This window comes from Cinclus cinclus, chromosome 1 (assembly GCF_963662255.1).
Source record: "Cinclus cinclus chromosome 1, bCinCin1.1, whole genome shotgun sequence".
Classification (NCBI taxonomy): domain Eukaryota; kingdom Metazoa; phylum Chordata; class Aves; order Passeriformes; family Cinclidae; genus Cinclus; species Cinclus cinclus.
In genome coordinates, this window is record NC_085046.1 from 18,990,689 (window position 1) to 19,017,400 (window position 26,712).

At 34.8% G+C, this 26,712-nt stretch overlaps 1 protein-coding gene across 1 annotated transcript in view; it reads right to left on the reverse strand.

Annotated features, from left to right (window-relative positions):
- The window catches only part of MALRD1 (MAM and LDL receptor class A domain containing 1), a 236,579-nt gene that overhangs the window by 47,617 nt on the left and 162,250 nt on the right, over positions 1-26,712 (reverse strand). The window contains exons 32-34 of the mRNA XM_062500144.1: positions 19,986-20,187; positions 5,017-5,289; positions 1,639-1,764 (exon numbers count right to left, since the gene is read on the reverse strand). Coding sequence (XP_062356128.1) covers positions 1,639-1,764; positions 5,017-5,289; positions 19,986-20,187 — 601 coding nt within the window. The remainder of the gene's footprint in view (positions 1-1,638; positions 1,765-5,016; positions 5,290-19,985; positions 20,188-26,712) is intronic.

Genomic DNA, 26,712 nt, shown 5'->3' on the forward strand with positions numbered 1-26,712 from the left:
ACAGGGCTGGTGAACAGACACTCCTTTGTGTCCAACCCTTTTATTAAAGATATTCAGAATTTTAACACTTAGAATCATATTCTCGTAAGAACAAGGGAAATCAGGCTTTAAAAGACAAAAGGTGTTTAAGTACTTAGTGGTATTCTCTTAAAAACTCTTGATGTCTCTTAACACAAATTTCCACATCATCACACTTAGTTTTACTGAAGAATAGTTTTACATTGCTTTGTCAAGAAAAAACTCAAAATTGAAAAAAAATCCACTCGATCTTCTTTAGTAGGAAAAGAGCTTGTAATATAAAATTAGACCTAAAGAGTTTTGGATGCACACAAAATGAAACTGTTAATGACAGCATATAATGGTGCTCTTCAGTGTGGCCACGTCCAGTTTCAGGATTAAATTTTAACTGCTTAAAAGGTCTGCTTACTGAAAAAACAGTGGAACATTTGCAAATTACTGTTATGCATGTCTACTAGTTCTTGTTCTATATTCTTCCATATTGAACTAATTTCTGAATAAATTCCTTTTAATTTAAAATAATTTCTAGAATTCAAATTTACCAAGTATGAATTCTCTTATCATGATAGAAGTGGTATTTTTTAATATTGAAGTATGATTCCTTCTCTCACATGAGCAACCTGGGCATGTGAAGGTGTCCCTGCTCAAGTCAGGGGCATTGCAACTCTGTGATCATTAAGGTCCCTTCCAACCCAAACCATTTCATGATGCTATGAGAGATAACAAACACAGTATCTGTGGTCAAATTTCACTCCCAAAGAAACTTGTGGATTCCTCCTATCAATAAGTGTTTATAAAACTTTCAGTTTGTGAATAGGCATTTAATATATTATAAAGAATTATATAATTTCAATGCATATATGTTGTGAATTTTATCACATAACCCATAAAAATATGAAAAGAGAGAGATAAATTCTCAGAAAATGAAACTTCAGCAAAGCTGGCAGAGTACTGTCAAGACTTTACATTGGTCTTGGGAAAGAGCTGTAGTATCTTTCTGTCACTGAATGGGACATTTTGAATCTAGATTTAATTATTTATATGACCATAATATATGTATTTGCTAGATTTTAAAATTAAAAATCTAAATCACATTGAATGTGTATTATTGTCTTGTACTTATTTTTCTCCACCATTTAACTACTGAAAATCAAACCTAAATATTGTGTCAAATGCACTGTGCTAGAACAAATGCTGTTTAGTTTATTGTCTAACCAGTATTTATATTCTAGTATTTATTTTATTGGATTTGTAATACACTTGGGGAAAAAAAACAAAACCATGAATGAGCAAGCCTTTTACTGAACAATTTTGTTTAACTCAAGGGGATAAAATCAAGGGAAGTCTATACTACAAAGGGTTGGGGTTTTTTTGAACAATGCATTTTTACGTTAAGAAAACCTCTCATGAAGATGTTGAGATGTTAAGCATATTATTCTTCTTCATCTATTTGTCACTTTTATCTGTGTCACACTTTCGTCAGGAAAATCCATGTCTAAAATAATGTGACAAAGTTTTAGCAGAGGAATGTCAGTCAAGTTTGAGGACTGCCAAAAGATTCAGAAGGAAATAACTATACTTTCTTTGTTTCAAATGATATTTTAATGTAAAACTAAGTACCTGAACAGCTGGACTCATCAAGGCTGGAATCAATGCAGTCTGCAATTCCATCACAACGCTGGGAGAGTGGTATACATTGATTACTTGAAGGACATAACAAAGAACCATTGGAACAATCTTTAACGGCTGAAATGAAAAATAACATGCTTGTTATCATCAGCTGTATTTTTTTTTCTCACTGTTCAAAAACTAGCAGAAAACTTGATACCTACTCTAGGATATAAACTTGCATCTGTGTGAGCTCTATAAGCTTTCATCTACAAAGACATACAGCTTTACTGCTGAGATGCTAAATAAGTAAACAAATACAGAAGACAGATGGTACAGAAACCAAATTTTCCCATGTAATATTTGTGAAAGAGTGAATATTAACTTACAATGTTGAGAATGTATACCACGAAATCCCAAAGGAAACCCAGAAAAAAGATATCACAAAACATAATCAACTCTCATTCAACAGCTAGTTTCAAAATGATGGAATCAGTTTTTTTACACATTATTTCAACACATTACAGAGGGAAAAATCATTGCAATGGATCTAATGGCTGAAAATTTTGCAGTTAAGGACAATGACACCAAGTTATTGGTGCTGAGGCAGAGAACATTAAGACCACATGGAGGCATCAAAACCAGTGATGATATGAAAATAAAAATATCCAATTTCCATCTATATTTAATTTTCCAGGTGCAAATTAAAGCAGTAGAGGGATAATGATACCAAAGCCTGTTTGAAAGTATAAAATCTTTAATATTTCATAGATATTTAAAACTTACCAGGACTACAAGAGATATATTTTGGTGCAGTACAGAACTCTGAGAAATTACTTCTTATTCATTGCTATTAGCACTTCAATCAGATGATGCAAGTGGAAAAGTATGTTAGTCTATGGAAACTAATGTATACATCCCGCTGGTTTTAATATGTTTGTTTTGCACCCTTACTATTGCAATCAGGCAAATAAAAGATGAAATAGGTGAGGTAATATACTCATCACTAAAATTGACAGTAAGAAGAGAGGCAGCCAAGTAGATTTTCCACCTATAACTGGAAAACAACTAAAGAATTTTCTTGTTAAATGCAACAAGTTATAAAATTCACTACATTAATAGGTACAAAACAGTATAAGCATAATATTGTACAACCTCGCTGCTATGTGAAATGGGCAGGAAATTCTGTCCACATAAATCTCTAAGTTGTGAAAAAAGCATTTCTATGCTAGAAACTGTGTTTTCAGTAAGGACTTGACCAATTTTTTTTTTTTTTTGGTTGGTTGGGGTTTTTTTTATCCTTCATTTCTGCAAGATGCATTTTGAAAGCTGGTCTTTATTCCGAAAGAAAACTTTCCCTGATGAATTCCTAATTCACAACCCAAAAAATTTTTGTTCTACACTTTAATAGTGTTCAGTGTTTTACACTTAAATGAATAACATTGCTATGGGACACAAAACAGAAAGTGTCAGTATTTCCTAAACTGAAGTCTTCTAAAATGAGCAGGTAGATTTGATCTGCACCAAGAAAAAAAAAATTAATCTAAAAAAATAAACCCCCCACTTTCAATCTGTTCTATTTTTAGAGCACACATAGCTTAGAGTTACTACACAACAATCAATTTTATAGATCATGCATAAATTTCAATAAAATAATAAAATAACCAAGATATTAACTTTTTCTTTTTGACCTTCCCCAGTTGACAAACTTCTATGGCTTTTCACCTGTTAAAAGTAGGAATCTAAAGATTAAATGCTGTGCTCTCATGGCATATGCAGTTGGATCTCAGCACTAGCTGTGACAGTAATCGGCTTTCCACTGATTTCATTCCAATCTAGAATGAATCACTTTCTTTTGGCTTTGCCTTCTTCCCTGCTTTGCTTTGCTTCTCTGAAGTTACTTCCTCAGAGAAGAAACAAGAATTACTGCTTCTGTATTTCTACCTTATACTATCAGTGATTATATGTTTATATACTATAAACTGAATTTTGGAGTAACAATGAAGTACAGACGACTAAGTTTCCTTCAGACAGAGAACCCCAAAGTTGTAAAATATCTATGGAGAATATCTGTTCTCTGAATAGACCAGGATTTAATTTCTTCTTAATCCCTGGGTTTTGTATAGAAGCCAAAGCAGTTAAATAAACAAAACAAAGCAATATCTCAGTTGTTTGGGTAATACAGAAAATCATGGAAAAATTTTGGTGTTCAGATTTTGAGTTTCCACATCAGTTTCTGTGGTGTGGAGTTGGGATGTACATGGAATAGAACACAGCCTAAATGTCTCTATCAGAGGACAGATGGAGGAGGGAACAAGGTCAAATGAAGATTAACCATGAGAGGTTTATTTGAAGAAAGGAACATGCAAAATTTCTACATGTCTTCAGGGTATGTACATTTAATATAAAAGTTATCTCCAAAATCACGTCTTCTGCCAACAAAACCACAGAGTTCACTTCTAAGCAAACAACTTACACAGACACTCTGCCATGCCAGTTAGGTAGATTAATTTACTAAAGTAAATGGCATGTGCAGCCTGTATCCATGTTTAGTAATTTTGTTAGAGAATATTAAAGAACATTAATTTCTAGTCTATTGGAAAGTGATTTTTTTACCATATTTTTTTCATTCTGATAAGGATGAGAAAAATGTTGCAAAAATTTTACAGCATGACAGGTTTAGGAAGAAAAGTGTTTATATGAAAAAAGGCTCTTTTTCTTTTTTTTTCCTATGTAGCTAATTATTTTGAGATTCATGGAATGAAACATTTGGCCTCAGTTCATCTGTTAATAATGAAATATTTTTAAATGGGCAGACACTCACTTTTGTGTCTATCTGTTTCAGATGTTTCTCCATGGCATCTCATTGCAGTTACATTTCAAAGCCTATTGACCTCGTGTTTTGTTTGTGAGCCCTTTTCCTTGCTTGGGGCAGAGATTGCTGCTACTTCATGAACAGACTTGATTTCAAAATCCTTGAAAGGTCAGGACTGCCTTAAATGTTAGTGAATTACAGAACTGCAGAAGCTTATCTTTCTGTCACATCAGAATCAGAGGTTACAGACGCAATACAAATGCAGCTGACTGATTTAAGGAAAAAATGTGGAAATGCTTGTAAATATTTAAAGAAACACAATTGCAATTTTTAAAAACATTTGCCAAATGATAGCCAGGAAATTAAATGCATAAGCAAAATTATTTAGCAATGTGAAACTTCTCTGCAATTAATGCATTATATGTCACATTATATGTGACACAAATAGGGGTTTTTTGACTAGGGAATGATGAATTTTATACAGAATTTCACTATGTTGCTTTTTTTCTTTCCTAAAACACCCCTTAGGCAGGTAAGTTGACATTGCCATTACTACCACCATCAAAGTAACTTACGGCAGCCAACTTCATCTTCACTGAAGAGGCAGTCAGGCACGCCATCGCACTGCAGGAGGGACAGGATACAGCCTTGGGAAGGACACAGGAACTCTGTGCCCTTGCAGGAGCCTGGAGACGTGGTGGGCATGTCCACGGGACAGTTCATTTCATCACTTCCATCCATGCAATCTCCAACGCCATCACACCGTGCAGCCAGGGACAAACACTGCTGCACATACGCACACGTGAACTCGTCACCAGGGCACGCGGGAGGGTGTGCATCAGCTGATCCTACAAAAAGAAAAGGAAAGTTTAGGGATTCTATTCTTTCAGTAGTCATTCATACAGCCTTTGAGACAGACATAAGAACTGCTGGGAATGCAGCTGATTTTAGCTACTCAACTCTTTAAAAAAAAAAAAACAAACACAACTTTCATAAAAACAAAGCTGCAAAGTGCAAAACACAGGATTAAAAACAAACATTTTGTCTCATGTTAACTCCATAGCTGTTGTTGCATCACTTTACTTCTAATACTCAAGTTTGTCATTCTATCACTTCTTTTGCCATGTACACATGGAAAGGTTAATACCAACATATTAATAAATCTAGTCTCTCACCCACTATCTGGAAAGCCTTAAAATAAGCCTCAAGTTACATTTTGACGTTAAAATAAGAAAAAGATTTTCGTAGTGTAATAATAAAAAATTTTACTGATCTAATTTATTAACACTCTGACTCTTCAGCTTTTCAACTTGATGTGATAGAGAATTAAATTAAAAAAATACTAGGTAGATTTCCAGGATACAAGTAAAGAAAAATGTGGTTTTAGAATTTTGAACTTTAACTAATTCAGACAGCTGACAAAAAAATAAATGAATAAAATAAATAGATAAATAAATACATACAATATTCCATGCTTACTTGCATTGCTGGAAGAAAATACTGGGGAAAGTTTTTGTGATCATGTATATAAATAAATTGTCCCAGATACTTAAGTCTTTCTCTTGTCCTATGAAAACCATTGCAACTGAATTTTTTAGCAGAAGCATAAGATCTATTAATGGAAACTGATTTCTAAGGAGCTGGCTGTGCTAATTTTGTGTTCTTTATAACATTAGCATCTCCCATGGAAGAAATGTGATGGATGCCTGTACTTTTTATACATGCAGGGAAAAGATAAAAATCTCCAGAATTTAGCTCCATACATTTAATCTTTCTAGGTCAATTTGCAGCAGCTGAGTAAAAAGTATAATATGATTGTTGGAGACAAGGTAAGACAAATCAATGTCACTTCCTCTGTAAAAGACAGGAGGAGTTTTGCTGTTGACTTGGGCTGAGGCAGAGGAGACAAGGGAGGGTGGGCTTCATCATGTCTTTTGAAATGGTGCAAGCACTGTTCTCTGACCTCAGATGTCCAATGTCACTGCTGCATTAAGGCATGACACTCTATATGGGAGTACACGAATTTTGGCATGATTTCATGAGTTTTAATCCACTGGTCATATCAGCATGTTTGTGTATTCTGCAATACCAGACTGGCGTATTACAGCATGAGGACTTCGTTAAAATCTGCTCAGTTTCAAAGATACCTCCATCATAAATAACAATAGCTTTTTGTACAAATAAATGAACAGTTCAAGCATTCAGGTAAACAGAATACTAGCATTATTTTACCATCTGCTTGTGAAGCAGATATAAGGAGAAAGAGCTCAAAGTTCTGTGTAATATAGACTTTCTATAGGTTAGAAATTTTTGATTTTCATCTTGCCTTTATACCAAAAAATCATAATTTAAAAACTTCATACAATAGAATATGCCTGATATTATTTCATGTCCCTAATATTATTAAATGAAATCATTCTACTAGAAAAATGTATTTAATTCACTGGATATAATGTAAACATAAAATAACAAAAATGGATATTAACTCCATGAAAATAATAACCTAGTGATCTTTTGTCCTGTTTGTATTCAGAATTATGCCATGAATACCTCAAAGACGTGTACTTTTACACAGGATTTAAAAGACTATGGTTTCATATATGTTTTGTAAATGTGTTAGCTATTTATGGTACTTTAACAAGCCTGTGGAAGTTGGTTTTAGATATTGGTAATAGACATTTAAATCACATAGTGGAGTGATTTTGTACAAATTAAAGGTATTAGAGATTTTCCATTTTTTTCTGCTTTGGTCCTATACTTTACCAGATAATAATAGTAGCCCATAAAGATGTTTGAATTTGATTTGTCATATAGAAACTGTAGATAAGGCCATGATTCTGCCAAGATAGTGATGAAATGTCATTTGGAGACCATATTTTTCTTTCCATTGATAGAGTGCTGCCAAATCTTGCAGTGAAGTAAAAAAAAAAAACAAAAAAAACTTTTTATATTTAGTTTGCACTTACTCTGGGAAAAAAATTAAAAAGTATGATAATACCTTTTTTTTTTCTTTCTGTTATTTCAGACCCTTTCCTTGCAGTGCCTAGGGGGCATTTATGCACTGAAAATGACTTAAACTGCAGTAAGTTCTGCTTATGCACATTCTTTTGTCCTTGCATAGTCCTGTGTTAGCTTTTCTGTATTTGTTCTGATACTATGGAAATTAACCCCACACAATATATTTGACTTTCCTGTGGTGGCCTGTTTATGTTGCATTTATAATACATTTGTGAACATTTCTGACCCAGTTTAATTTCCTGTTCGTTATGTGTTTACTCACATGCTTCTACCCAAATTTGTTCTGTAAACTGTAATCCCCTCTTAAACTCAATATTTCTTGAATGTGTTGCTTGTTATGAATCTAGCCTTGAGTGCTGAATTATTTTCAGGCTTTTGTAACCCTGATCAATTTACCCTTATGAGCCCAATCATATAATGAACTTATGCATGTAAATCATTCTGTGCTAAATTCAGTATTTAGAGAAATACTTTAATGCTTTTTTTGAAAGGGGATTATTATTTTTCTATTATTATAATTATTTTCTATTATTATTTTCTATTATTATTCCCTCTGGTTGTTAGAAAATAATTTGTGGGATGAAGTTCTTCATGACTTGCTTAAGAATTATATTAGAATGTGCAATATTCACCAAGGGCAGCAAAGATACGTCCAGGCTGAGTTAGGGGTAAGGTTAACCAGGGGTCTTATTGAGGTCTGTTTTATACTTGCACTACATTAAAATATCCAAAGTCATACCTGAAATAAGTAAAATCCTTTTAGATCAGAAAAGTGCATGAGATGAGAATGTACTTCAAAGAACATAGGAATGTCCCTTGCTTATTAACTCATGTTATATATTAATTAGTTCATTAGTTCACGTGTTTGGTTTCAGATGCAATCGAAAAATTGTGCTCTGGATGACATTCTATAAGATGTCGTTATTGCCATGGTCTGCCAAAACTCTACCCCCAAGTTCAATCTCTTTTTCTTTACATGAAGTACTTCAGAAATGCTTTTCTTCATTATAAATTAAACGTGCCTAGAAAAAACTTGAAAATTTATAAAAAAAATTAATTTATACAAAGCTAACAACTAAAAAAAGCTAATTAAGAATATGCAAATGTAGAAAATAATTAATTCCAACTGAAAAGAAATCTCAAACAACATCAATGCAAAACTAATTACATGTATTCAAAATCACAGTCTATGTAATTATTTATTTTAAGTTCATCATGGCAGTATCTGCTACTGACGTGTTTCCTTCTAAAAAGTGGGAATTTCCATTCTGTTTCCTTGCCACTCTGAAGAATTTATCTAAGGTGTTAACACTACAATGTGGTCTGCAGTGAAAAACGAGCTGGCACTAATGAGAGATTCATCAGAAACACCCTCCATGTGCTGACTCGCACAGCAGAGCACTCTCACAATTTAGCAATAAAAACTTAACTTTAAACTTATGCATATCTATGAACCTTATATTTTCCTCTTGTAAAGATATATATGAAAGTTATTTAAGCAGCAGAACCTGAAGTGAAGCCTTTTCAATGCAAATTGTACCATTTGTGGCCCACACATCCTTTCTGTCACTTAATATTGTTTGATTCAACAATTGCCTGGTATGCCAAGAAAATGTTTCCCTCACCTTTTCTCAAATGCAGAAAAGATGTTCCCAAGGCAGCACTCATCTCCTGAGTGCCATGTGACTCATTTTCAGACCACATTCAGGAGTGCAGGAGACATTGTACAGGTTACTTTTTTTTTAAAAAAAGCAGTATCTATTTGAAGCTGTTTAAGGATTTGGAGATAAATCTACTGAAAATGATGAGTTCTAAGGAAAACATTATAAAAGCTTTAGCTTTTTGTATCCAGGCTGCATGCTCACTGAAAAGCAGGACTAAAAATCCTCAAGAATTCAGTGTTTGCACATGGATGAAAAGCAAACTAAACAGAAACAATTTCAGCAAAAATAACCTCTGTACTGCAAAGCACTGAACCTGAATATGGATCCACATGAAAAGCAGCAGCAAATTGTTGATGTTCCATTATAGCTAAAGAAATTATGACTTTTTAAGTAGAAAGCTGAGTACATGTCCTTATTTATTTTACTTTGCACTCAGTGTTTCATTTTGCACTTATTTTTACCTTGCATATGGCAAATAACCAAAATTAAAGGAAGGGTTTAAAAATGTGCATATAACATCTACTTCTATATAATAAAGAAGACATTTTAATTAGGTCCTAAAATGTGACATTTTAATTTGATCCTATGTCTTTTGAAACTTACTCACACAGCTGTTCTGGCTGAGTTATTATCTATGGAGAAGAAGTGCTACTCACAAGCACCTCCACTGTTTTAAAAGAAGTTAAGTAGCTGAGGTAGATATAAAATACATAAAAATCAGACCAGTGTTTAATGCAAATAAAATTTGGCATGCACTGCTCCATGAATTGCAATAACTACAGCTGGATATACCTGTATTTTATTGTTCTCAGATCAAATTGGTGCTTTTAAATCAATTTTTATTGCAGTGTGCTAGCCATCAAACCATGTTTATAATAAGTAGAGCTCACAAGCTGATGATTTTGAAGAAAAGATCTTTACAATATGAAAACTCTTAAGTCAATAAGTGCTCATTGTCAAGGATGCAATTATATATTTGTGGGATAGGGATTTGTTAAAGGCTTACTGTTTTCTGATGAGCATTTTCTATACACTTATGCTTTGCTGTATTATCATCTTTGTCATCCATGGAGCATATGATCCTATTTCCTGACTGTAAAGAAGCTTCACAGGTTGGCGCTGCAAATATTTTGCTAACGAATCACAGGGATTCAGTCACAGAAAACCATAGAACAGCTATTACTCAAATGCTAATAGAAAATAAATGTTTGTATTACACAGTCATTATCACAGCAAGTAACACACAAACATGCTTAATTTGAATGAAGCAACACCTCCAGGCTATTCTCCTCTTTTGTGCCTTTCCTCTGCAAATACCAAGATTTCTGGTGCAGAGTAGGTTCCCATTTATATTCATGTATCACCTGTAACAGTGAATTTTACTTAAGACTAGTGGACATTGGCACTAGACAAAACACCAGGGAGCATGACATAAAGTCACCACATAGGCTGTCAGGCAGCACTACCTCAGTTGTATCAGAGCTTGCTCGAAAGCCCATTTAAGTAAATGGGATAACTTGATTTTAATGGGCCTTGCATCAGACCCTTAAAAAACTAACAACCTGTCTGCTATATTTGCATAAGTAATTTGCCTAGTAAATGTAATAAAAATTGTGGACCTATTAACTATAGCAAAAAGAGGTCAAAAATATCTCCCTCCAATAGATTTCATTAGACAAGAGTACAAATTAGTTACGGGCCCAATCCAGTGCATTAATTAATTTTAAATAGATGTCGGTCCTCAATTTCAGTTCAGTAAACATCAGATCAGGGCATGAAATCAACCCATTCAAGGCGGCTGCAAGGAAACAAACTTGTTACAAAAATTAATTAAACTAAAACTATTCAAATACTTTAACAATCTTTCCATGACTTTTTATATATTACAATAAAGCTCCTGCTGTTCTCATTTCCAAGCTTGTAAAAAGGAAAAAAAAAAAAGAAAAAAAAAAAACGGGGGAAATTGAGTCTGGGCAATTGAATCTTCAAGTCTCTTCCCTTCATGAGAAGACAGAGGTATGGGGCAGGGTGCTGGAAAGGATCCCAGAGAACCCATGACAAAACCAGAACTTTAAAAAAGCAGAACACTGCCCATTGACTTCAGATTTTTATATGTCTGCACATAATTTATTTTAAATGATCACAGTTTGCTAACATACAAACATAATGGAAGACAGACAGGTTTATTGCCAGTAAAGTCAAGCTATGATTTAGTCTTTACTCAGAGAACTACTGCTTCTGGCTGGAACACACTGACCACCTGTGACAGGAACATGGCAATATTTGCCATATTTCTGCTAAGAACAGTCTGGGAATTGCTAGCTATGCCTGCTAATGTGATGGATTTGTTGTTTTGTTTATTTATTAGGAGCAATGACAAATTGGAGAGGCTGTGAAGCTTTAGTCTTCAACAAAATGAAGATAAACATTCTGAGATAAATCCGACCTGAAATCTTAACTCTAATTGAGGAGATGAGCAGGTTTTACATAAGAAAGTGTCTGAGAATTTTCTGCTTTTTAAGATAGTATCATGAAACCATTTCATTCCAAATATTATTTCTCTCCATCCCTCCAAGGAAATATGTTGATTTTTATGAATTAACCTAGCAGGGAGAAATATCATCTGTGTGAGTTGAAGGTTTTTTGGTGTAAACAGATGGGGTTTGGAGGTTCAATATTAATGAAACTATTTTAATACACTATTAATAAATCCAAAGAATTTTAATTTCCCAAAAGGCATGTAGCTTGCCTCAGAAGATTCCAGTATTCTGGACAAGTTATAAGAATGCAGAGAGAAACTGAATGTTTTGACCAAAGATAGTACAATTATTAATTTAACCATACACAATGTAATTGCATTCAGGAATTGTCAATAATTATCCTAGTTTCTATAGTATAATTACTTTATCCTAAAATTATTCCCAGTTCTTTTTCTATGAAATCCACAAAAAGTTTTGGCTTTTGACATGGCCTACGTCTGTGCACTGGAAGGTGCAAGAACAGGCTGAAGAAGCTCTCTAAAGTACTCTGACTTGGATCACAATTTTCAGTCTTTAAAAATGCATAAATGCCCTATCTCTACCAAGCAATTCAGATCATAAGCATATAGTGATTGGTTTCAGGGAAAAGCTAATTGACTGCAGAACTTATTCACAAATTTCCCTGGTATCCCCAGTCCTCTATTACTACTCATCCTGCTTTCCTCTTCCTCTTCTACCATTTCTCCCATGATTCATCTCCTGCCCTTAAGGAAAGAAACTCCCCGAGTTTCTTCTTTCTCTCTCCCTGAGAAAGAAACTCAATGCGAGAGAGATTTCTGCTTCACTGCAAGCATGAGCAGACAAGCTAACAGAGATTCTCCTGGCTCTGCAATGAGCAGACAAGCTAACAGAGATTCCCCTGGCTCTGCAACTTAAAGAAATCAGAAGTCTCCCCTAGAGTGTTCACTGTAGTATCAGCAGCTCAGGCAGTTAACCCTTCCAGTATTTCCAGCACTTGGGCTCTGGGATTTTCAGAGAAAGATCATTGACTCTATCTAAAGTTTTGTCAGGTCAGTCCTGTTCTGCTGCAGAACTGTCTGTGGTTCTTCATGCACGGGCACACATGGACACACAGATTCACACACGTGGGACGCACATGGACACACAGACATGTTCACCCTTCAACAAGATTCTCTTTGCACCACTCAGCTAGTTTTTTGCACAAAGCTCACACACCCACTCTACCTTTTGGATTGTTGTCTCTTAATTAGATAAAAATGTCTTTTTTTTTTTTTTTTTTTTTTGTTATGAAAGGGGATCTACTAAAAGTGCTGGAGACCATATGAAATTATCTGCAGATGGTTGGCTTCTGAGCTGTTTAATTTTTTGACTAGTTTGCCTGTAATGCTTTGGTCATGGGTAATCTGCAATATCATTGCATTTAATATCTTTCTCTTACTGTCTCTTTAAACCTCAGCACATCCAGAACCAGAATTGTGGGGCAGCTGGCACATGCTGGTCCTTTCAGAAGGCCATGGCACCCAAGCTGACTCCCTTCTTTGCCTGGCAGAGTTTGCTGAAGGTAGATGCTGCCCTTTCTAAAGGGTTACTTTGGGTGGGTTTCTGGGCTTGCCACTGCAGGAACTTGGAAAAATTGCAATTTTTGCAATTAGAAACCATCTTTAGAGTGAATCTTGCAAATTCCACAGGCAGTGAAGCTTGAGGTGGTCCCATGGGGCTGGGTCACGCCGTGTCAGCACCGACAGAGTGGACCCCCCAGCAGAGCCGTGGCTCGGGGCACATGAGCACCAACACCAGCAGAGCCCAGTGAGTGCAGGAGGAAGAGGTGGGGGGCAGAGCTGACCCTACACGCACTGGCACATCTTCATCTCCCTCTGGGGCAGCTCTGTAAGTGCCACCTTCCCACGAGGGCTCTTTTTGTGCACCATCATTTCTCCCTTTGCCACCCAGACCATGGGTCACCTGGGGAGCTCCATTTTGGGGACAGAGCTGGTGCCATTTTCCCTCTTTCTTTCATTACCCTTGGGAAGGGTTTTTCTGGCATTGTGGGTCTCTCTGTTCCTGGGAGGTTCCTGAGATTTAGCAATTTATATCTAGTGGTTATTTACCTTTTTTTTTTTTTTTTTTTGCCTTTTGCTATTCAGCTTGTTAGTAAATGGTGATTTTCCCTTTTACCATTTAGCATTTGCTCCTTATTGGTGGAAAGGGATTGGTTAAGACTAAGGGGATGTAACTAATTTTAGAGTCTCCTCCTCTTTAAATTGTCCTAAATCAAGAGAGCTTTTTGCTATTCTGCCATTTTAGGGTCTGCCCAGGGAAAACATTTTGGCCAATTAATTTTTTGGTTTTTTTGGTCAATTCAGGATTCTTTATTTTATGAGTCTGGAAGCAAAAATGGTTTGGAAATTTCCAAACTAGTACTCAAAATTACAGAGTATTTTGTATCCCATCCTCTTTTTATTTTTCAGGTAGATAACATTATGCAATAAGAAGTAGTTATGAAGGTAGTAACCAAATACTTTTCAAATATTCAGACACCATAGCTATATGTTATTTAGAAAAGCTCTTCATAAAGATAAGAAATTCTGCTGTCAAAGATATATCTGAATAATGAGCACAGAAAAACAAAAAATATTCAATTATCTCTCATCTCTGTATTGGAAAAAGAGAGCTCTGAGAAAAATAGTATTCAATAATGTGGTTAAAGATTGTCTTTACATATAAATACACAGACCCTGTTTTAAAGCAAACGGAAATCAGTGGCAGGAAAAGCAGGGGAGGTTTATAAACAAGCAGGATTCAAAGAGTGTGTTTCATGAAGCAGAGATAAAATAGGGAGGGAAAAGCCTCACTATGTGGGTGAGCACTGGAACAGGCTCCCCAGGGCAGTGGTGGCAGGCACTGACAGAGCTCAGGAGCGTCTGGACGATGCTGTCAGGCACATGGTGTGACTCCTGGGGATGGTTCTGTGCGCTGCAAGGAATTCAACCCGATAATCCTTGTGGGTCCTTCCTACTCAGGATATTCTGTGATACTATGAATATATGTTGTGAGAAACAAATAAATAATAACTAGGCAAGATGTTATGATAATAATATTTCCACACATACATACCTTTGCTCTGTGGTTTCTTATCTAAAATCACAAGGGGATTTACTTCTAAAGAAATGCTACTCCCATTTTTTTTTTCCTGAAAATCAGATACCTTCAAGATACCACATATCATCCAAAATTATAATGGTTTAGACTAATACTCATTTTGAAAACCTTGACTCATTGTCAGGTGATCAATCTCATAGATTTTTATTTTACCACTTTCTTTCTTTCCACTACCTAGCTATATGGAAATAAGTTTTCAGAGTCACTATTCTTTACGACGTTGTTCAATGGAAAAATATTAGATTATAACTTCATTCTGCTATGTTCAAATTATAAACAGTCATGAACAGAGTTCAAATTAGATGCCAATTATAATGTTTATTTCCTACTACCATAAACAAAGAGAATGGTCTATAGCTATGGGAAGGCTCTTGGGACACCCACCTTCTCTTCTTGATGCTTGAACTTGCACCTCTCATAAATTTTTGGTATGATATTGCATATATTCTGCTGTTGTTTGGAAGTCAATGCAAATTATTTTACTCTGAAGGAACTTCAGGATAGGGTCCATAGCATACATCCATTGTGAGATTTGAAATTGCTTTATGGAGATGTCTTAAGAAAATCCTACCCACCACACAAAAGAGTGAATCACCAAGGTTTAAATAAAGATTTTATACATTTCAGGGCCTAAATGAGAAAGCACTAAACAGCTTTTCTATTAATGAATATAAGCCTAGATTCATACAAGCAGCAGCATATAATTAAATTTCTGAATATTAAAAATTTCCCTGATGTTAAAAGGGGAACAGATAAGTTCAAAGGGAAAGAAATAACTTGAGGATCATTATTCTGAGACTACATATGGCTCAGGAAGACTGAATTACAAATGGCTGCCAGTGGGAAATGCACTGGGATAAAACAGTAAGCACAATTCCCCTTTTCTTGTACTCTTTATCTGACATCCAGAACTGTTGGAGACAGGTTATATTTCTAGATGCACTTTTTTCTTACTTACTGTAGCCGATGAGAAATTCTGAGTATATCTGTCTTAAATTTGATTGCATATAATTCCCTTTGTCACACAGTTTTTGCAATATAATTTATTCCAGAAAACTAGGAAATGTGGTCTAGAGGGATGGGGTGGCTATATCTCACAACTGTCTTATGATGGTTCAAATAAATTGAAAACTCAGTTCTTGGAGGATATTAACATTTAGGGTACTGGGACACATTTTTAATGGGCTTGAATGTAAAGCTAAAACCTGTATTTTAATTCACAGACTCTGATTTGTTTCTTCTACTTGTTTTTTCACAACTGAAAGCTTGCTCAGTATAAGGATTATATACAACATTTACAGAAGGTTTAGTTTGTGCTTTCCTACATAGCAATGGGGAGACTTGGAAGAATTATGACATTTCAAAGCAAATATTTCATCTAAGTGAAAGCTGCCAAGAATCACTGAAAATTTTACTGTACTTCAGGTCCTAGGAGGCAAATCTGACCCTTTTGTTGGTAGCCTGTGTGGTTAAGTCAAGAGCTATGACATCATCAGAAAAAAGCCCCAACCCATCACATGTGGCAGATAGCACTTTCTATACTCACAAAATTCCACCGCAGATGACACAGTGTCAGACATGACATGGCCTGTCTCTGCTGAATGTTTTCCACTATTTGAACTGCCCTTTTATCTCCAATGTATCCTTACATAATAACAGGTTATACTGGAGGCAAATCTTTCAGGTGAAAGAAGGCTGCAGGGGGGTGTGGTGGGAAATTTGTAACAGCGACAGTTGTTTCTCATGTGCTAAGTTTATAGACCAAAGAGAGATTTTTTGAAAATTCTTTTATAAAGAAGGGATGGGATGAAAAAAAAAAAATAAAAAAGCTCAGAAGTAAAAATAGATTTTAAAATAAAATTATCAAAGTTGATAAAAAAGGGTTCACAAAAAAAAAAGAAGAAAAGAAAAACAATACTACAGATAGAGTTGGGCAGCTAGGGAAAATAAACTATTCAGCAAACATAGACTAAAAACAGAAATTAAAAAGGAGACAATGATAAGGAAAAGTGAAGTAGAAGAATAGACACAGAAGCACATTCAGATTAATTTTATTCAAATTAATTATTTCAATAAGCATTATTAATACTGAACTGGTGATGAGCATGACTGATGGTGGAAAAACAAACACAGTTTTCTCAAATACTCTGGAGCCTCAGGCACCACATGATATTTGCACTCGTCTTTATACCCAAGATGCATCACAAATACTTATTTTAAAGTGTCAACACTATTCTTTTTGAATAAACCAAAATGACTTAAGCAATTAGTTAAAGCAGTAAAATTTAGAGGTATAAGTTACCAAGGAGTTACAGCTAAATAGGGTTTAGCAGTTAACTTGACTATGTAAAAGAGCTGGAGCATCATTCAGTGCTTTGTACTGAAATTTACCTTCTTCCAGTACATCTCCACAAGAACAAATATTTTACTTCGGTGATCTCTGGAAGACATCACAAATTATATTTACTATTTATTTGTTTCTTGAGAATATGCAGAAGTGCTATTTAACTATTACCACACCCTAAATTATGCCAAATTTGTCCATCTGGCTTATTTCCCTAGTAATGAATGAGTGGCAAAATACAGTATTCTGATTTTCATAAGCAGAATAAAGTTTGCTTATCAGGCATCTTTGGGTTAATGCTAGGATTTAAATTAGATATAGCAATAATTTTTAGGATTTCTGTAATGCCTCCTATTTCACCTGAAATAGAAAATTCTATGAGAAAGACATTAATGAATACATAATATGATTAAATACTTTGGAATTTTTGGTTCATTTGAAACTAGAAATAGAAATTTTTTTAAACTTTTATATTGAAAAATTAAGACATAGAAATAAAATATGATGGGTTTTTTTTAAATCTGCTATTTATAAATTTGAACACTATAGTTACAACTAAGTAACAATTAAATTCTTTGGTCCCTAGGATGCAAAATAAGATCTTCACACAATTTCATCAGCAGAAAGTCATGGACCTTGAAGAGTGGTATGAATATATCTCATTTAGCAGCTAATTCTGAACTAGATCCTGTGCTAACAACAGCTTTCTGTGCATCAGCATTGACTGAAAGCTGCTTCTGCAGCAGGCCTAGCTTGACCCAGCACTAGCTTTACAACTCCTTGCTTAAACGTTCAGAAATATTCTTGGATATCTAGGAACTGTCACAGCTAACATGGGCTGACTACTTACAAACATAAAAAACCCAGCTGAATTAGATCTGCTGGCAATGCTTTATTACTTAGAGCTTCCAACCAGCTAAACTGTGATTGCTTCCATGTAGAACATTTTTGCCTCTGGAAACTCAAAGTAATTAAGGGCAAGCTGAAAAATAATAATACAGAGAGAGGAAAAAGAGATCTGCAGTAGTATAGGTGTCTTGTGAAAGGAAGAATATTGCACAAAACCTGCACTGCAGGTAATACACTTTTCTTTGAGCTAGGTCTTTGAATAAGCATAATGAGCAACAATCAAAGCAGGACTGACAGTGGATTAGGTAAACCTTCCCACTGATTCTGTTACAGGAAAATATTCTCACTCAAATATCTACAGGACAGTGCTTTTATATTATTGGAAGTAATATCTTCAAATTTTACCACCTGAATATTTAAGCAGCTCTCTAGCAACAACACTTAATACAAAACAGCACCTCCTCCTAAGTAGCTCTTTGTTAGGAACAGTATTAAAAATTCAGATGTTGGTTATTTTTTTCCTAAATTGCTGTGGTTTATTGTATTACTTGAATTTTATGTAATTCTCATGCTTCTTCACAAGCTCTATCAGGCCAGCAAGGATTATTACTATAGGACTCTTACAAGGAGAGTATGAAACCAGTCTTTAACAGCAGTTTTTTTGTCTGGAGAGGAGATTATGTATCAAGTTGAAATGTATGCATTTAGATAAGACATGAGTTTTTGACTTATTCAACAAACTCTAAGTAACCAATATAACTCCAACAAATTTTCTTCAGGCCAAAGTTATGACATATCACATTTGTAAGAGCAACAGATTGTGGTATAAGTTTGATTATTCAAGTATTCCACAACTGGAGAATCTCTGGAGAAAAATAAAGTAATTAGAAAATGTTGCTCTATAAAAATTAATTTATTTCTATAGTTATGCTTATTTTAGAATTACAGGTACCTAAAATATATTATTTGAAAATTGCCCTATTATGCTATACTATTCATGAAACTGCCTACATAATTCTTAAGATATGGCTAAAAAAAGGTGATTAATGTAATATGCACATAGTCTGCAACTCATTGAATTACATTCCAAAGTATTATTTGCCTGAGCCTACTGAGAGAAAATAAACAAAACCCTTATTCAGTTTGAGACTGAACAAATGTCGCCTGCATGAACACATTATTTCACTTGAAACTTTAATCAGCATGTGTTTAATTCCTCCAAGAGGTGCTTATCACAATAAAAATAATAAAAGAAAAAGTTTCTTGAACTGCATGACAACTAGGTCATACACAGGCTGTCCTATCTGAAGAACAAGACCTGTATTAATAGAAAGAAAGTTTATCAAAGATTTTTATAACCTTCATATTGACCTTTATTTAACAATAATAATTCCTAGCTGTCCCTTAGTCTTTAAGTTCTGCTGATATTTCAATCAGAATTTTCATGTATAATGTTCTTTTTCTTCTGATACGGTATTGTACACTACATTTTATTTTCAGAGTAAATCACTTCTTTGCTCACAAAAAAAACCAGGGCATTTTAAGACATTACAGTTCTTTTTTCTACATAGGTCAAATACTTGTGTAGCCTAAGTGAGATTGTAAATACTTGAAGGTGTTAGCGAGGGAAATGTGGTGCACATTTGTATTTTATGGAGAAAACAAAGATAAACCTAACAACTTTCTTTGAAAATAATTGTGAGCTACTTTGATACTCATAAAACTCTTTGATCCCAAACTAATATCTTCTCTGACTATTTTCACATGGAAGAAAACCAATATAGTGGAATGGCAGTAGATTCTCCTCAGCTCTGGTTCAGACACTCAATAGGAATATTCTGAGTTGCTTTAATTGTTCAACTTCTAACTAAAATAGAAAACTCTCCCATAAACCATGAGAAAAAGAAAAATATGTTAGATTTTGTAACCGTGATATACATTGAGATACAAAATTTTCCTTGCCTTCTGAAAAGAGAACCTGTATGATATATCTTTGTGTAATAGCATACCTCCATCAATGCATTCTGGAGTGAAAGAAATATCATCAAGAGCAAATTCTGTGGGTTGACTACACCCCACTTCAGCTTCAAAGGCAACTCTGAAAAGGCTGTTACTGGAGAGAACTACACTTCCATACATCCATTTGTTTTCTTCTTTTCTGCTAGAAGACCACATAAGGATATCCATTCCATGTTCTTCAACTGTGTATACCTGTTGATGACAAAGCCCAAGAGATGCAAATGAACCAGCATTAAAGCAACAGGAGTGCAGCTTGGGAGAGTAGCCCAGCCCTAGTGCAGCAGTGCTTGGGCAGTACTGACCCTCCTAGATATGTTTCAGATCCACTTCATATTGGTGATGACCAAATGTTATTGAATACCTTGGCTAATGCTAGTTCAGCTTCAAATATAAAGCTACTGTGAAAAGGGAAAACAAGGAGAACAAAAAAGCTACTAATCCAATCACTAATTGCAAAATCTACAGTCTCAGCTGACATATAGAAGATAATGAGAAAAGACTTAACTCGAATTTCATTTATAAACTGAAGAAAGACTGAGAAGAATATTGAGCTATCCTTTCATCTCTAAAAGGTAACTTATAGTTAGATTGAGTGAAGATTTTAGAGATATAAATAAAAGACTTAGCAACTAGGGATTTACATAAGTCATCTGGTACAAGCAATTTATAATACCGAGTTTGACAGTCACAGAAAGTTATTGCAAACATATTTAGCAAAGCCAAATTATTTTTAATTACTATGAATAAAAATAAATAAAATAATTAAATACTGAAAGCAGTAAGTAGAGCAATGAATGAAATCTCAAATAACTAACAACTAGTGAATTTATGCCAAGAACATGAAACTGGAGAATACAGAGGTATTTGCTTTTTCCACTCAGGTGTTAAAAATCCTCATACAATCTGACCAGGTTAAAAAAAAAATAAAAATAAAAGAACTGTATTAAAGAAAGTAAGCATATTCTAACCATTCCAGATGATAACTATTTCTTTAAGGGACTGAATATTACAATCAATACCCTCTTCACTTTCAGAAACATAATTCTCCTAAACTAATTTTCCAGTGACCTGTAAGTTCATGTTGCCAACTGAATGCCCCAGTTTAATAATGGAAGAAAAACCCTGAGGCTCAAGAAAGTTATGAACATGAACCCATGCTAATGATCTGTATAATTCAATACCTTTGATTCTCCCAGTCCACCTGGGGGAGAAATAAGCTAAAAACCCAAATGGCACCATAAATCCCACATACTTTGTAGAATTTGGTGTGTTGATTAAAATATCAGTGATGCCTAAAAACTCTTGCAACTTATTTTATTTTTTGAGTAAGGGAGCAAGAAAGAATACTGACATAGAGTAATTCAAATTTTGTCAAGCCTGATCTTTGGTTACAGGACTGTGTAACAGCAATATCTTGTCAGTGTCTTCCTAAAAGCACACCTCTTCCAGGGTTAAAAGGACAGGTGTTGAGAAGAAATAGATGACTCAACCCATAAAATAAAATTAAAAAGTGTGTATAAGTTTTTCACATAACCAGGCTCTGAGGTCTTAATAAGTTGAAACCTTTGATTAGAGAAACCCTTTACATGAGGTTAGGATAATATTAAACACCTTTGTGTGTCTCTGGAACCAGTCACTATTTCACCAATCATTAAATACGACTATCTTGATGATCTGGAATTTTACAGCATATAACAAGGTTAGCATGGTTTTAGGTACAAGCAGTGCTATTTACTTTTAAAGGTAAATAATGAGTATTTCCAGTATATCTCATTGTTAAGACTCACAGCTGCACAAATAGCTGTTGGGGAAGTGGGAAGGATCCAAAACATTTGAAGACAATACCAGCATCTTTCTCACAGGATACTTAAAGATTGTCCCATTGTTTAAAGCCGTATTTTTTTCCCCCAATTCTTTTGGTCGGGTTAGTTGGAGAAGTTTCTCATACTAAAAGTTTCAAGACACAATAATTGCTTGAACAGGTCTGTCTATGTACAGAGAAATTTCATTGTGTCCATACAACGTCTGGTCCCAGATGCAGCAAGGAACCATTCTGTGCACATTCAGATGAGCCCTGCAGCTCAGGCTCAGTATGAACAATAAGCTAATCAGGAATCCTGTTGGCCAGTGGGTCTGGAATGGCAGCAAATCAAACTGGGTCTTAAGTGTGACATTTTGATGACATCAGCTTCTGTTCATATAGATGCAAAGTCATCTTAAATGCCTTGTCTTTCTTTTTCTTTGAGATTTAACTTACATTTACCACAGAGCGAGGGTATGCAGATATGTCATTACTAATGGAATAATTAGTATGTTATGGTAATTTATGTGATTCTGTCCTCAGTTATGTTTGACTGAAGTTTAAACCAGGTGTATAACAAGCACATAGGTAGAGGAAACTGATATAATTTAGTGTAAATCTCTAAACTGGCACATTGGAAATCTCTGCTGAACACCCAGTTCAGCTTCATTTGTCATCTATCCTCCTGGGATAATGCTTGAATCGCACTACTTGCCAAAGCTCTCCTGAATACCTGAGTTTTCCAAATCTTTTTCTATCCACAACTATGCCAGGAAAGGGTTCGTGTTCTTCAATGTCTTCTAAAAAGTTAGATGAAATTTCTAAAAGAATAACACATAACTGAAAATGTATGCTATGTCAAATGAGATTAAAGGAGAGTTCAGAAAAAATGGGAAGCCCAAGGACCCTGTTCCTTTAGCAGGGAATACAGGTCTTATTCTCTTTGAGGCTGTGCCCAGTGAAAGTGAAGAAACATATCTTCTTTCCTGAGGCTACCCATGTTGCTCAGTGAGCATCTTCTTCAATAAGCAGGAAGTATGTCAAGTGTATACAAGACTTTTGCTGGCCTGCATAAACATATGCAGCACATGAAAGGTCGAGCAAATTTTCATTTGAAAATATAAGATCTCCCTAGAGGCTGGAAGGGTACAACTCTGTGGAGCTTAATACCTCCAGCACCACCTTCCTGCACAGCATCCTATCTAAAGTGTACAAGCTAGCTGGTAGTGAAAACAACTCAAGATATGCAAGAGAAAAAAAGCTGGCAAGATGAATCCCTATATATATGAATATTATATGGTATGTAATGGAAGAAAAACAACCATCAAACAAAAAACCAACCAAGGGGAAAAAAAACCCAAAAACCCACAAAACCCTCAAAACAACAAAACAACAAAACAACAAGTTGTAGCAAAATCCCCTTGAACAAGTCTGTATTTATGAGTCTGATAAGGTTGTTCTCCAGCCTAATACTGATCTAGCTGATCCACAGAGAACAACATTCTTTAGAAAAGCCTATTTGCCGCCTTAAAGTCATGCTTAGTTCTAATTCTCCACAGAATATGCTGTATGTTAGAAACTGCTGAATTCTTTTTTTTCAGCTTCTATTTCATTTGAGGATAGGGAAAGTACTTTTTAAGGTCATGAAATATAAACTATTTTCTATTTGTTAATCAGCAGTTACAACTCATGACTATCCTGTACCATCATCCTGACTTTTCAGTATGATATATTATCTTCCTGATCTTGCCTGAATCTAGCAGTTGGAATGCTGGAAGTTACTACATTCCACCTGAGTTTCCTAATAAATAAGAAACCAATGCAGATCTGAAGGGTGCACAACAAGAGATGTATTCTCCCACCACTGAGAGTCTTTAATTGCCGGCTGAGGAAACAGGAAAATCTTGAGAAAGAGAACCTGTATTTTCACTTCATGAGGCAGCAGAGACTTGTGTCAGCTGAGGAAAATTTCCATTGACTCTAGTGAATAATGATATTATGTTTTCTGCTTTACATCTTTAAGATCACACCTTTGAACTCTTCGTGTTCCTCAGCACTCATTATTGCATGTCCTGCTTCAACTGAAGTCCCACCAGACACAGAGTGAAATTGTTTCTCTTGAGTCCACAAAACAGATTACAAAATTGTATCATATTTCATTGTCCTAATAGAGAAGCATCTAAAAAATTACTTCTTTTCCCTTTATTCCCCTTAACTTATGTTTGAAGTAATAAAATTTTTGCCTAAACATTAGTTGAAGGAGTAAAATATTTTTTGAGTAAAATTGATCTGTCTTATACCAAAATTTATTATTAATCAGTTTGGTATCAACAAACACCAAGGCAGAAAACTGATATATTAGCTATACTATCACATCAGGAATTAATTTTAGTTTTAATTCTCCACTGTATGAGTATGGCAGACTACTGAGGTAAATGGGCAGAGAAGCATAATAAACACTGAGTGTTTTCAGTCTGACAGATGATCAATAGAATTTCCATTGGAACGAAACAGATGTGAAAACCACATTCATTTTTTGCTGAAACTGCTCTCCTATATCATTAAATTCAACAAAGTAGTCATAAAAATGTAAAGAGAAATGTGAGGTTTTTTTAAATTTACACTTTCAGCATAATGCAGCAACATTTGTTTGTATTAAGAGGTATTTTTGTCCAGAGCATATTAATTGATATATTAAACCGGGCTTGTATTTAGTGCTGGATAACTCCCCTTTAAAAAAACTCTTACCAAATACTTATAAGGAAAGCTAGTGGGTTTGTTCTTATTCATTACAAAGCAAATTTTTTCTCCTGTTGGTTAATGCTTGATTGTAGTCCTGAAGCAGGAGTATTCAAATCTTTTTTAAATAGCATCCTTTTTATGCTAATGCAAGAGTTGCTGTAAACATTGTGTCCTTTCTAAAAAATAATAATAACCCAGACTTTTGGGTTCCCCATGAACAAATTGCATAGTTTATGACAATGGAATTGTGCAATTGAAATATGCATTGTGAATACAGAATAGCAGACTTCTAGTTCCTTTTTCCCTTTCCTCAGTGACAAGTTCCTTTTCTGAGTAAGAATAAGATTGTTCCCATAACTTTACATTATTTTGTGTAGTTCTACCACGTCTATTTCCTATACCATTCCAATGTTCATTTTTATCTTTGTCTTAGCTATTCCTTGTATGTCATTTTAATCACACTTCTCAGTATGTGCTGTATCTGCAGTCCTTTTTTTTTTTTTTTATTTTGGACTAGACCGGATAGCTGTCTTTCAGATAAGTACTGGTGTTGCTATATTCTGACACATTATTCCAACTTCCTGTTACAGTTTGAGTCTTTCACCTCCAGTGAAACTGAAAAATAATCTTCACAGAGCTTTTGTTTCAAAAGTTTTGGGCTGTTGATTTTATTGCTTTTCTTTTTTGTTCTTTTCAGGCTTTTTTTTTTTTTCTCTTGAATGGGTACAGTTAATTTATATTCTGGATTTTAAAAACAGCAACAGTTGATACTGGAATAGCTTATTAGTTAGAGAGAAAAGAGCAAAATATCCACAGAGGTAAATTGATTCTGTGATGGGATGATATTCCTTGCTGAGTGCTTCAGTCTGTTGTGAACAGGTTTCTACATAAAGATAACATGTAGCAAAGCCATAAACAGGGAACTTTATTTGTATGTGGGAGTAAGACAATTCTCTATGAAACTGAGGCAATGAGTAAATTAAACTAGTCTGCTTAAAAAGAAAAAAACAATTTAAAAACAGACTCTGGCTGTCTGCCTACTAACTCACACATGGGCCACACACATCTACGTATTCACAAATGCTAAGTGTTCTGTGATGCTTGAAAACATTCAAAAGCTCCTTCAAAGGGTCTCATCATCAATCTTGCATGCTGTAAAGTCCAGGATACTTGAATTTAAACAGATAGTTAATCATAGATAATCTCACAGTATTTCAGCTCTCAACAGATCAAAAAAAGGAATTGATGTTTGCTTTTCCTGCTGCTTATATGAACTTCATAAAATACACTTTTTTTTTTTCTTTTATCAACAGGTAAATTTACAACAATACTCAGACTAATAAACTAGGTGCTAGAGATAAAATTGATACGCAAACCCCATCCTGAAAAAATTACTAAAAAAAAGAAAATAAAAAGTGTGCAATGGAGGGTGACACTATCCCTGGGCTAGATGTAAGGAGAAGAAGGTGGAGCGTTTACCAGTGGCACAAGTTGCCCCTAGAGACTGAGTAGTCTCTATTTATGGACATTTTCAAGACCGAGTAAATTCCTGGGCCATCCAGCATTATCCTGTAGCTGACTCTGCTTGGAGCAGAGGTTGGAGTAGAGAGCACCTGAGGCCTTTCCAGCCTAATTGCACTATAATCCCATGGAACAGTGCTGTGATAATCTTTTCCAGTGGAGAAAACAATAGTAAAAACTTCCTGACTTAATTCAATGTCCAAGACTACAAAAATATTCTTGTTCACTTTTAACATAGCTTAATTTATATTCTGTCACCAACCAAAAAATTAACATAACCTGTATTTTAAAAATTTGACAAACCACACAGATAGGAGTCTTTCTCAGGTCACTTCAAAAGGAACTGTGCAACATATTTATTCAGTGAGTCATATGAAATGAGTTGTTTGCTGGGGGGTCACATCCCTACTTGAACTGTTACAGGATTACTCAACAACCAGAAGTGTACTTAAGGGTGCTTGGGGAACAGCAAGATGACAGTTTCATGGAATCTTGGGCTAAAATTGTTAATACAGTTAAATACCTTATTTCCAATTGTTTTAATAAAACACCTTTCAACCATGGTTGCATTATATTTTTAAAAATTTAATTTAATTTAAACTACTAAACATTGGAAATTGCCTCAATTTCTAATAATTGCCTTCAATTTCACT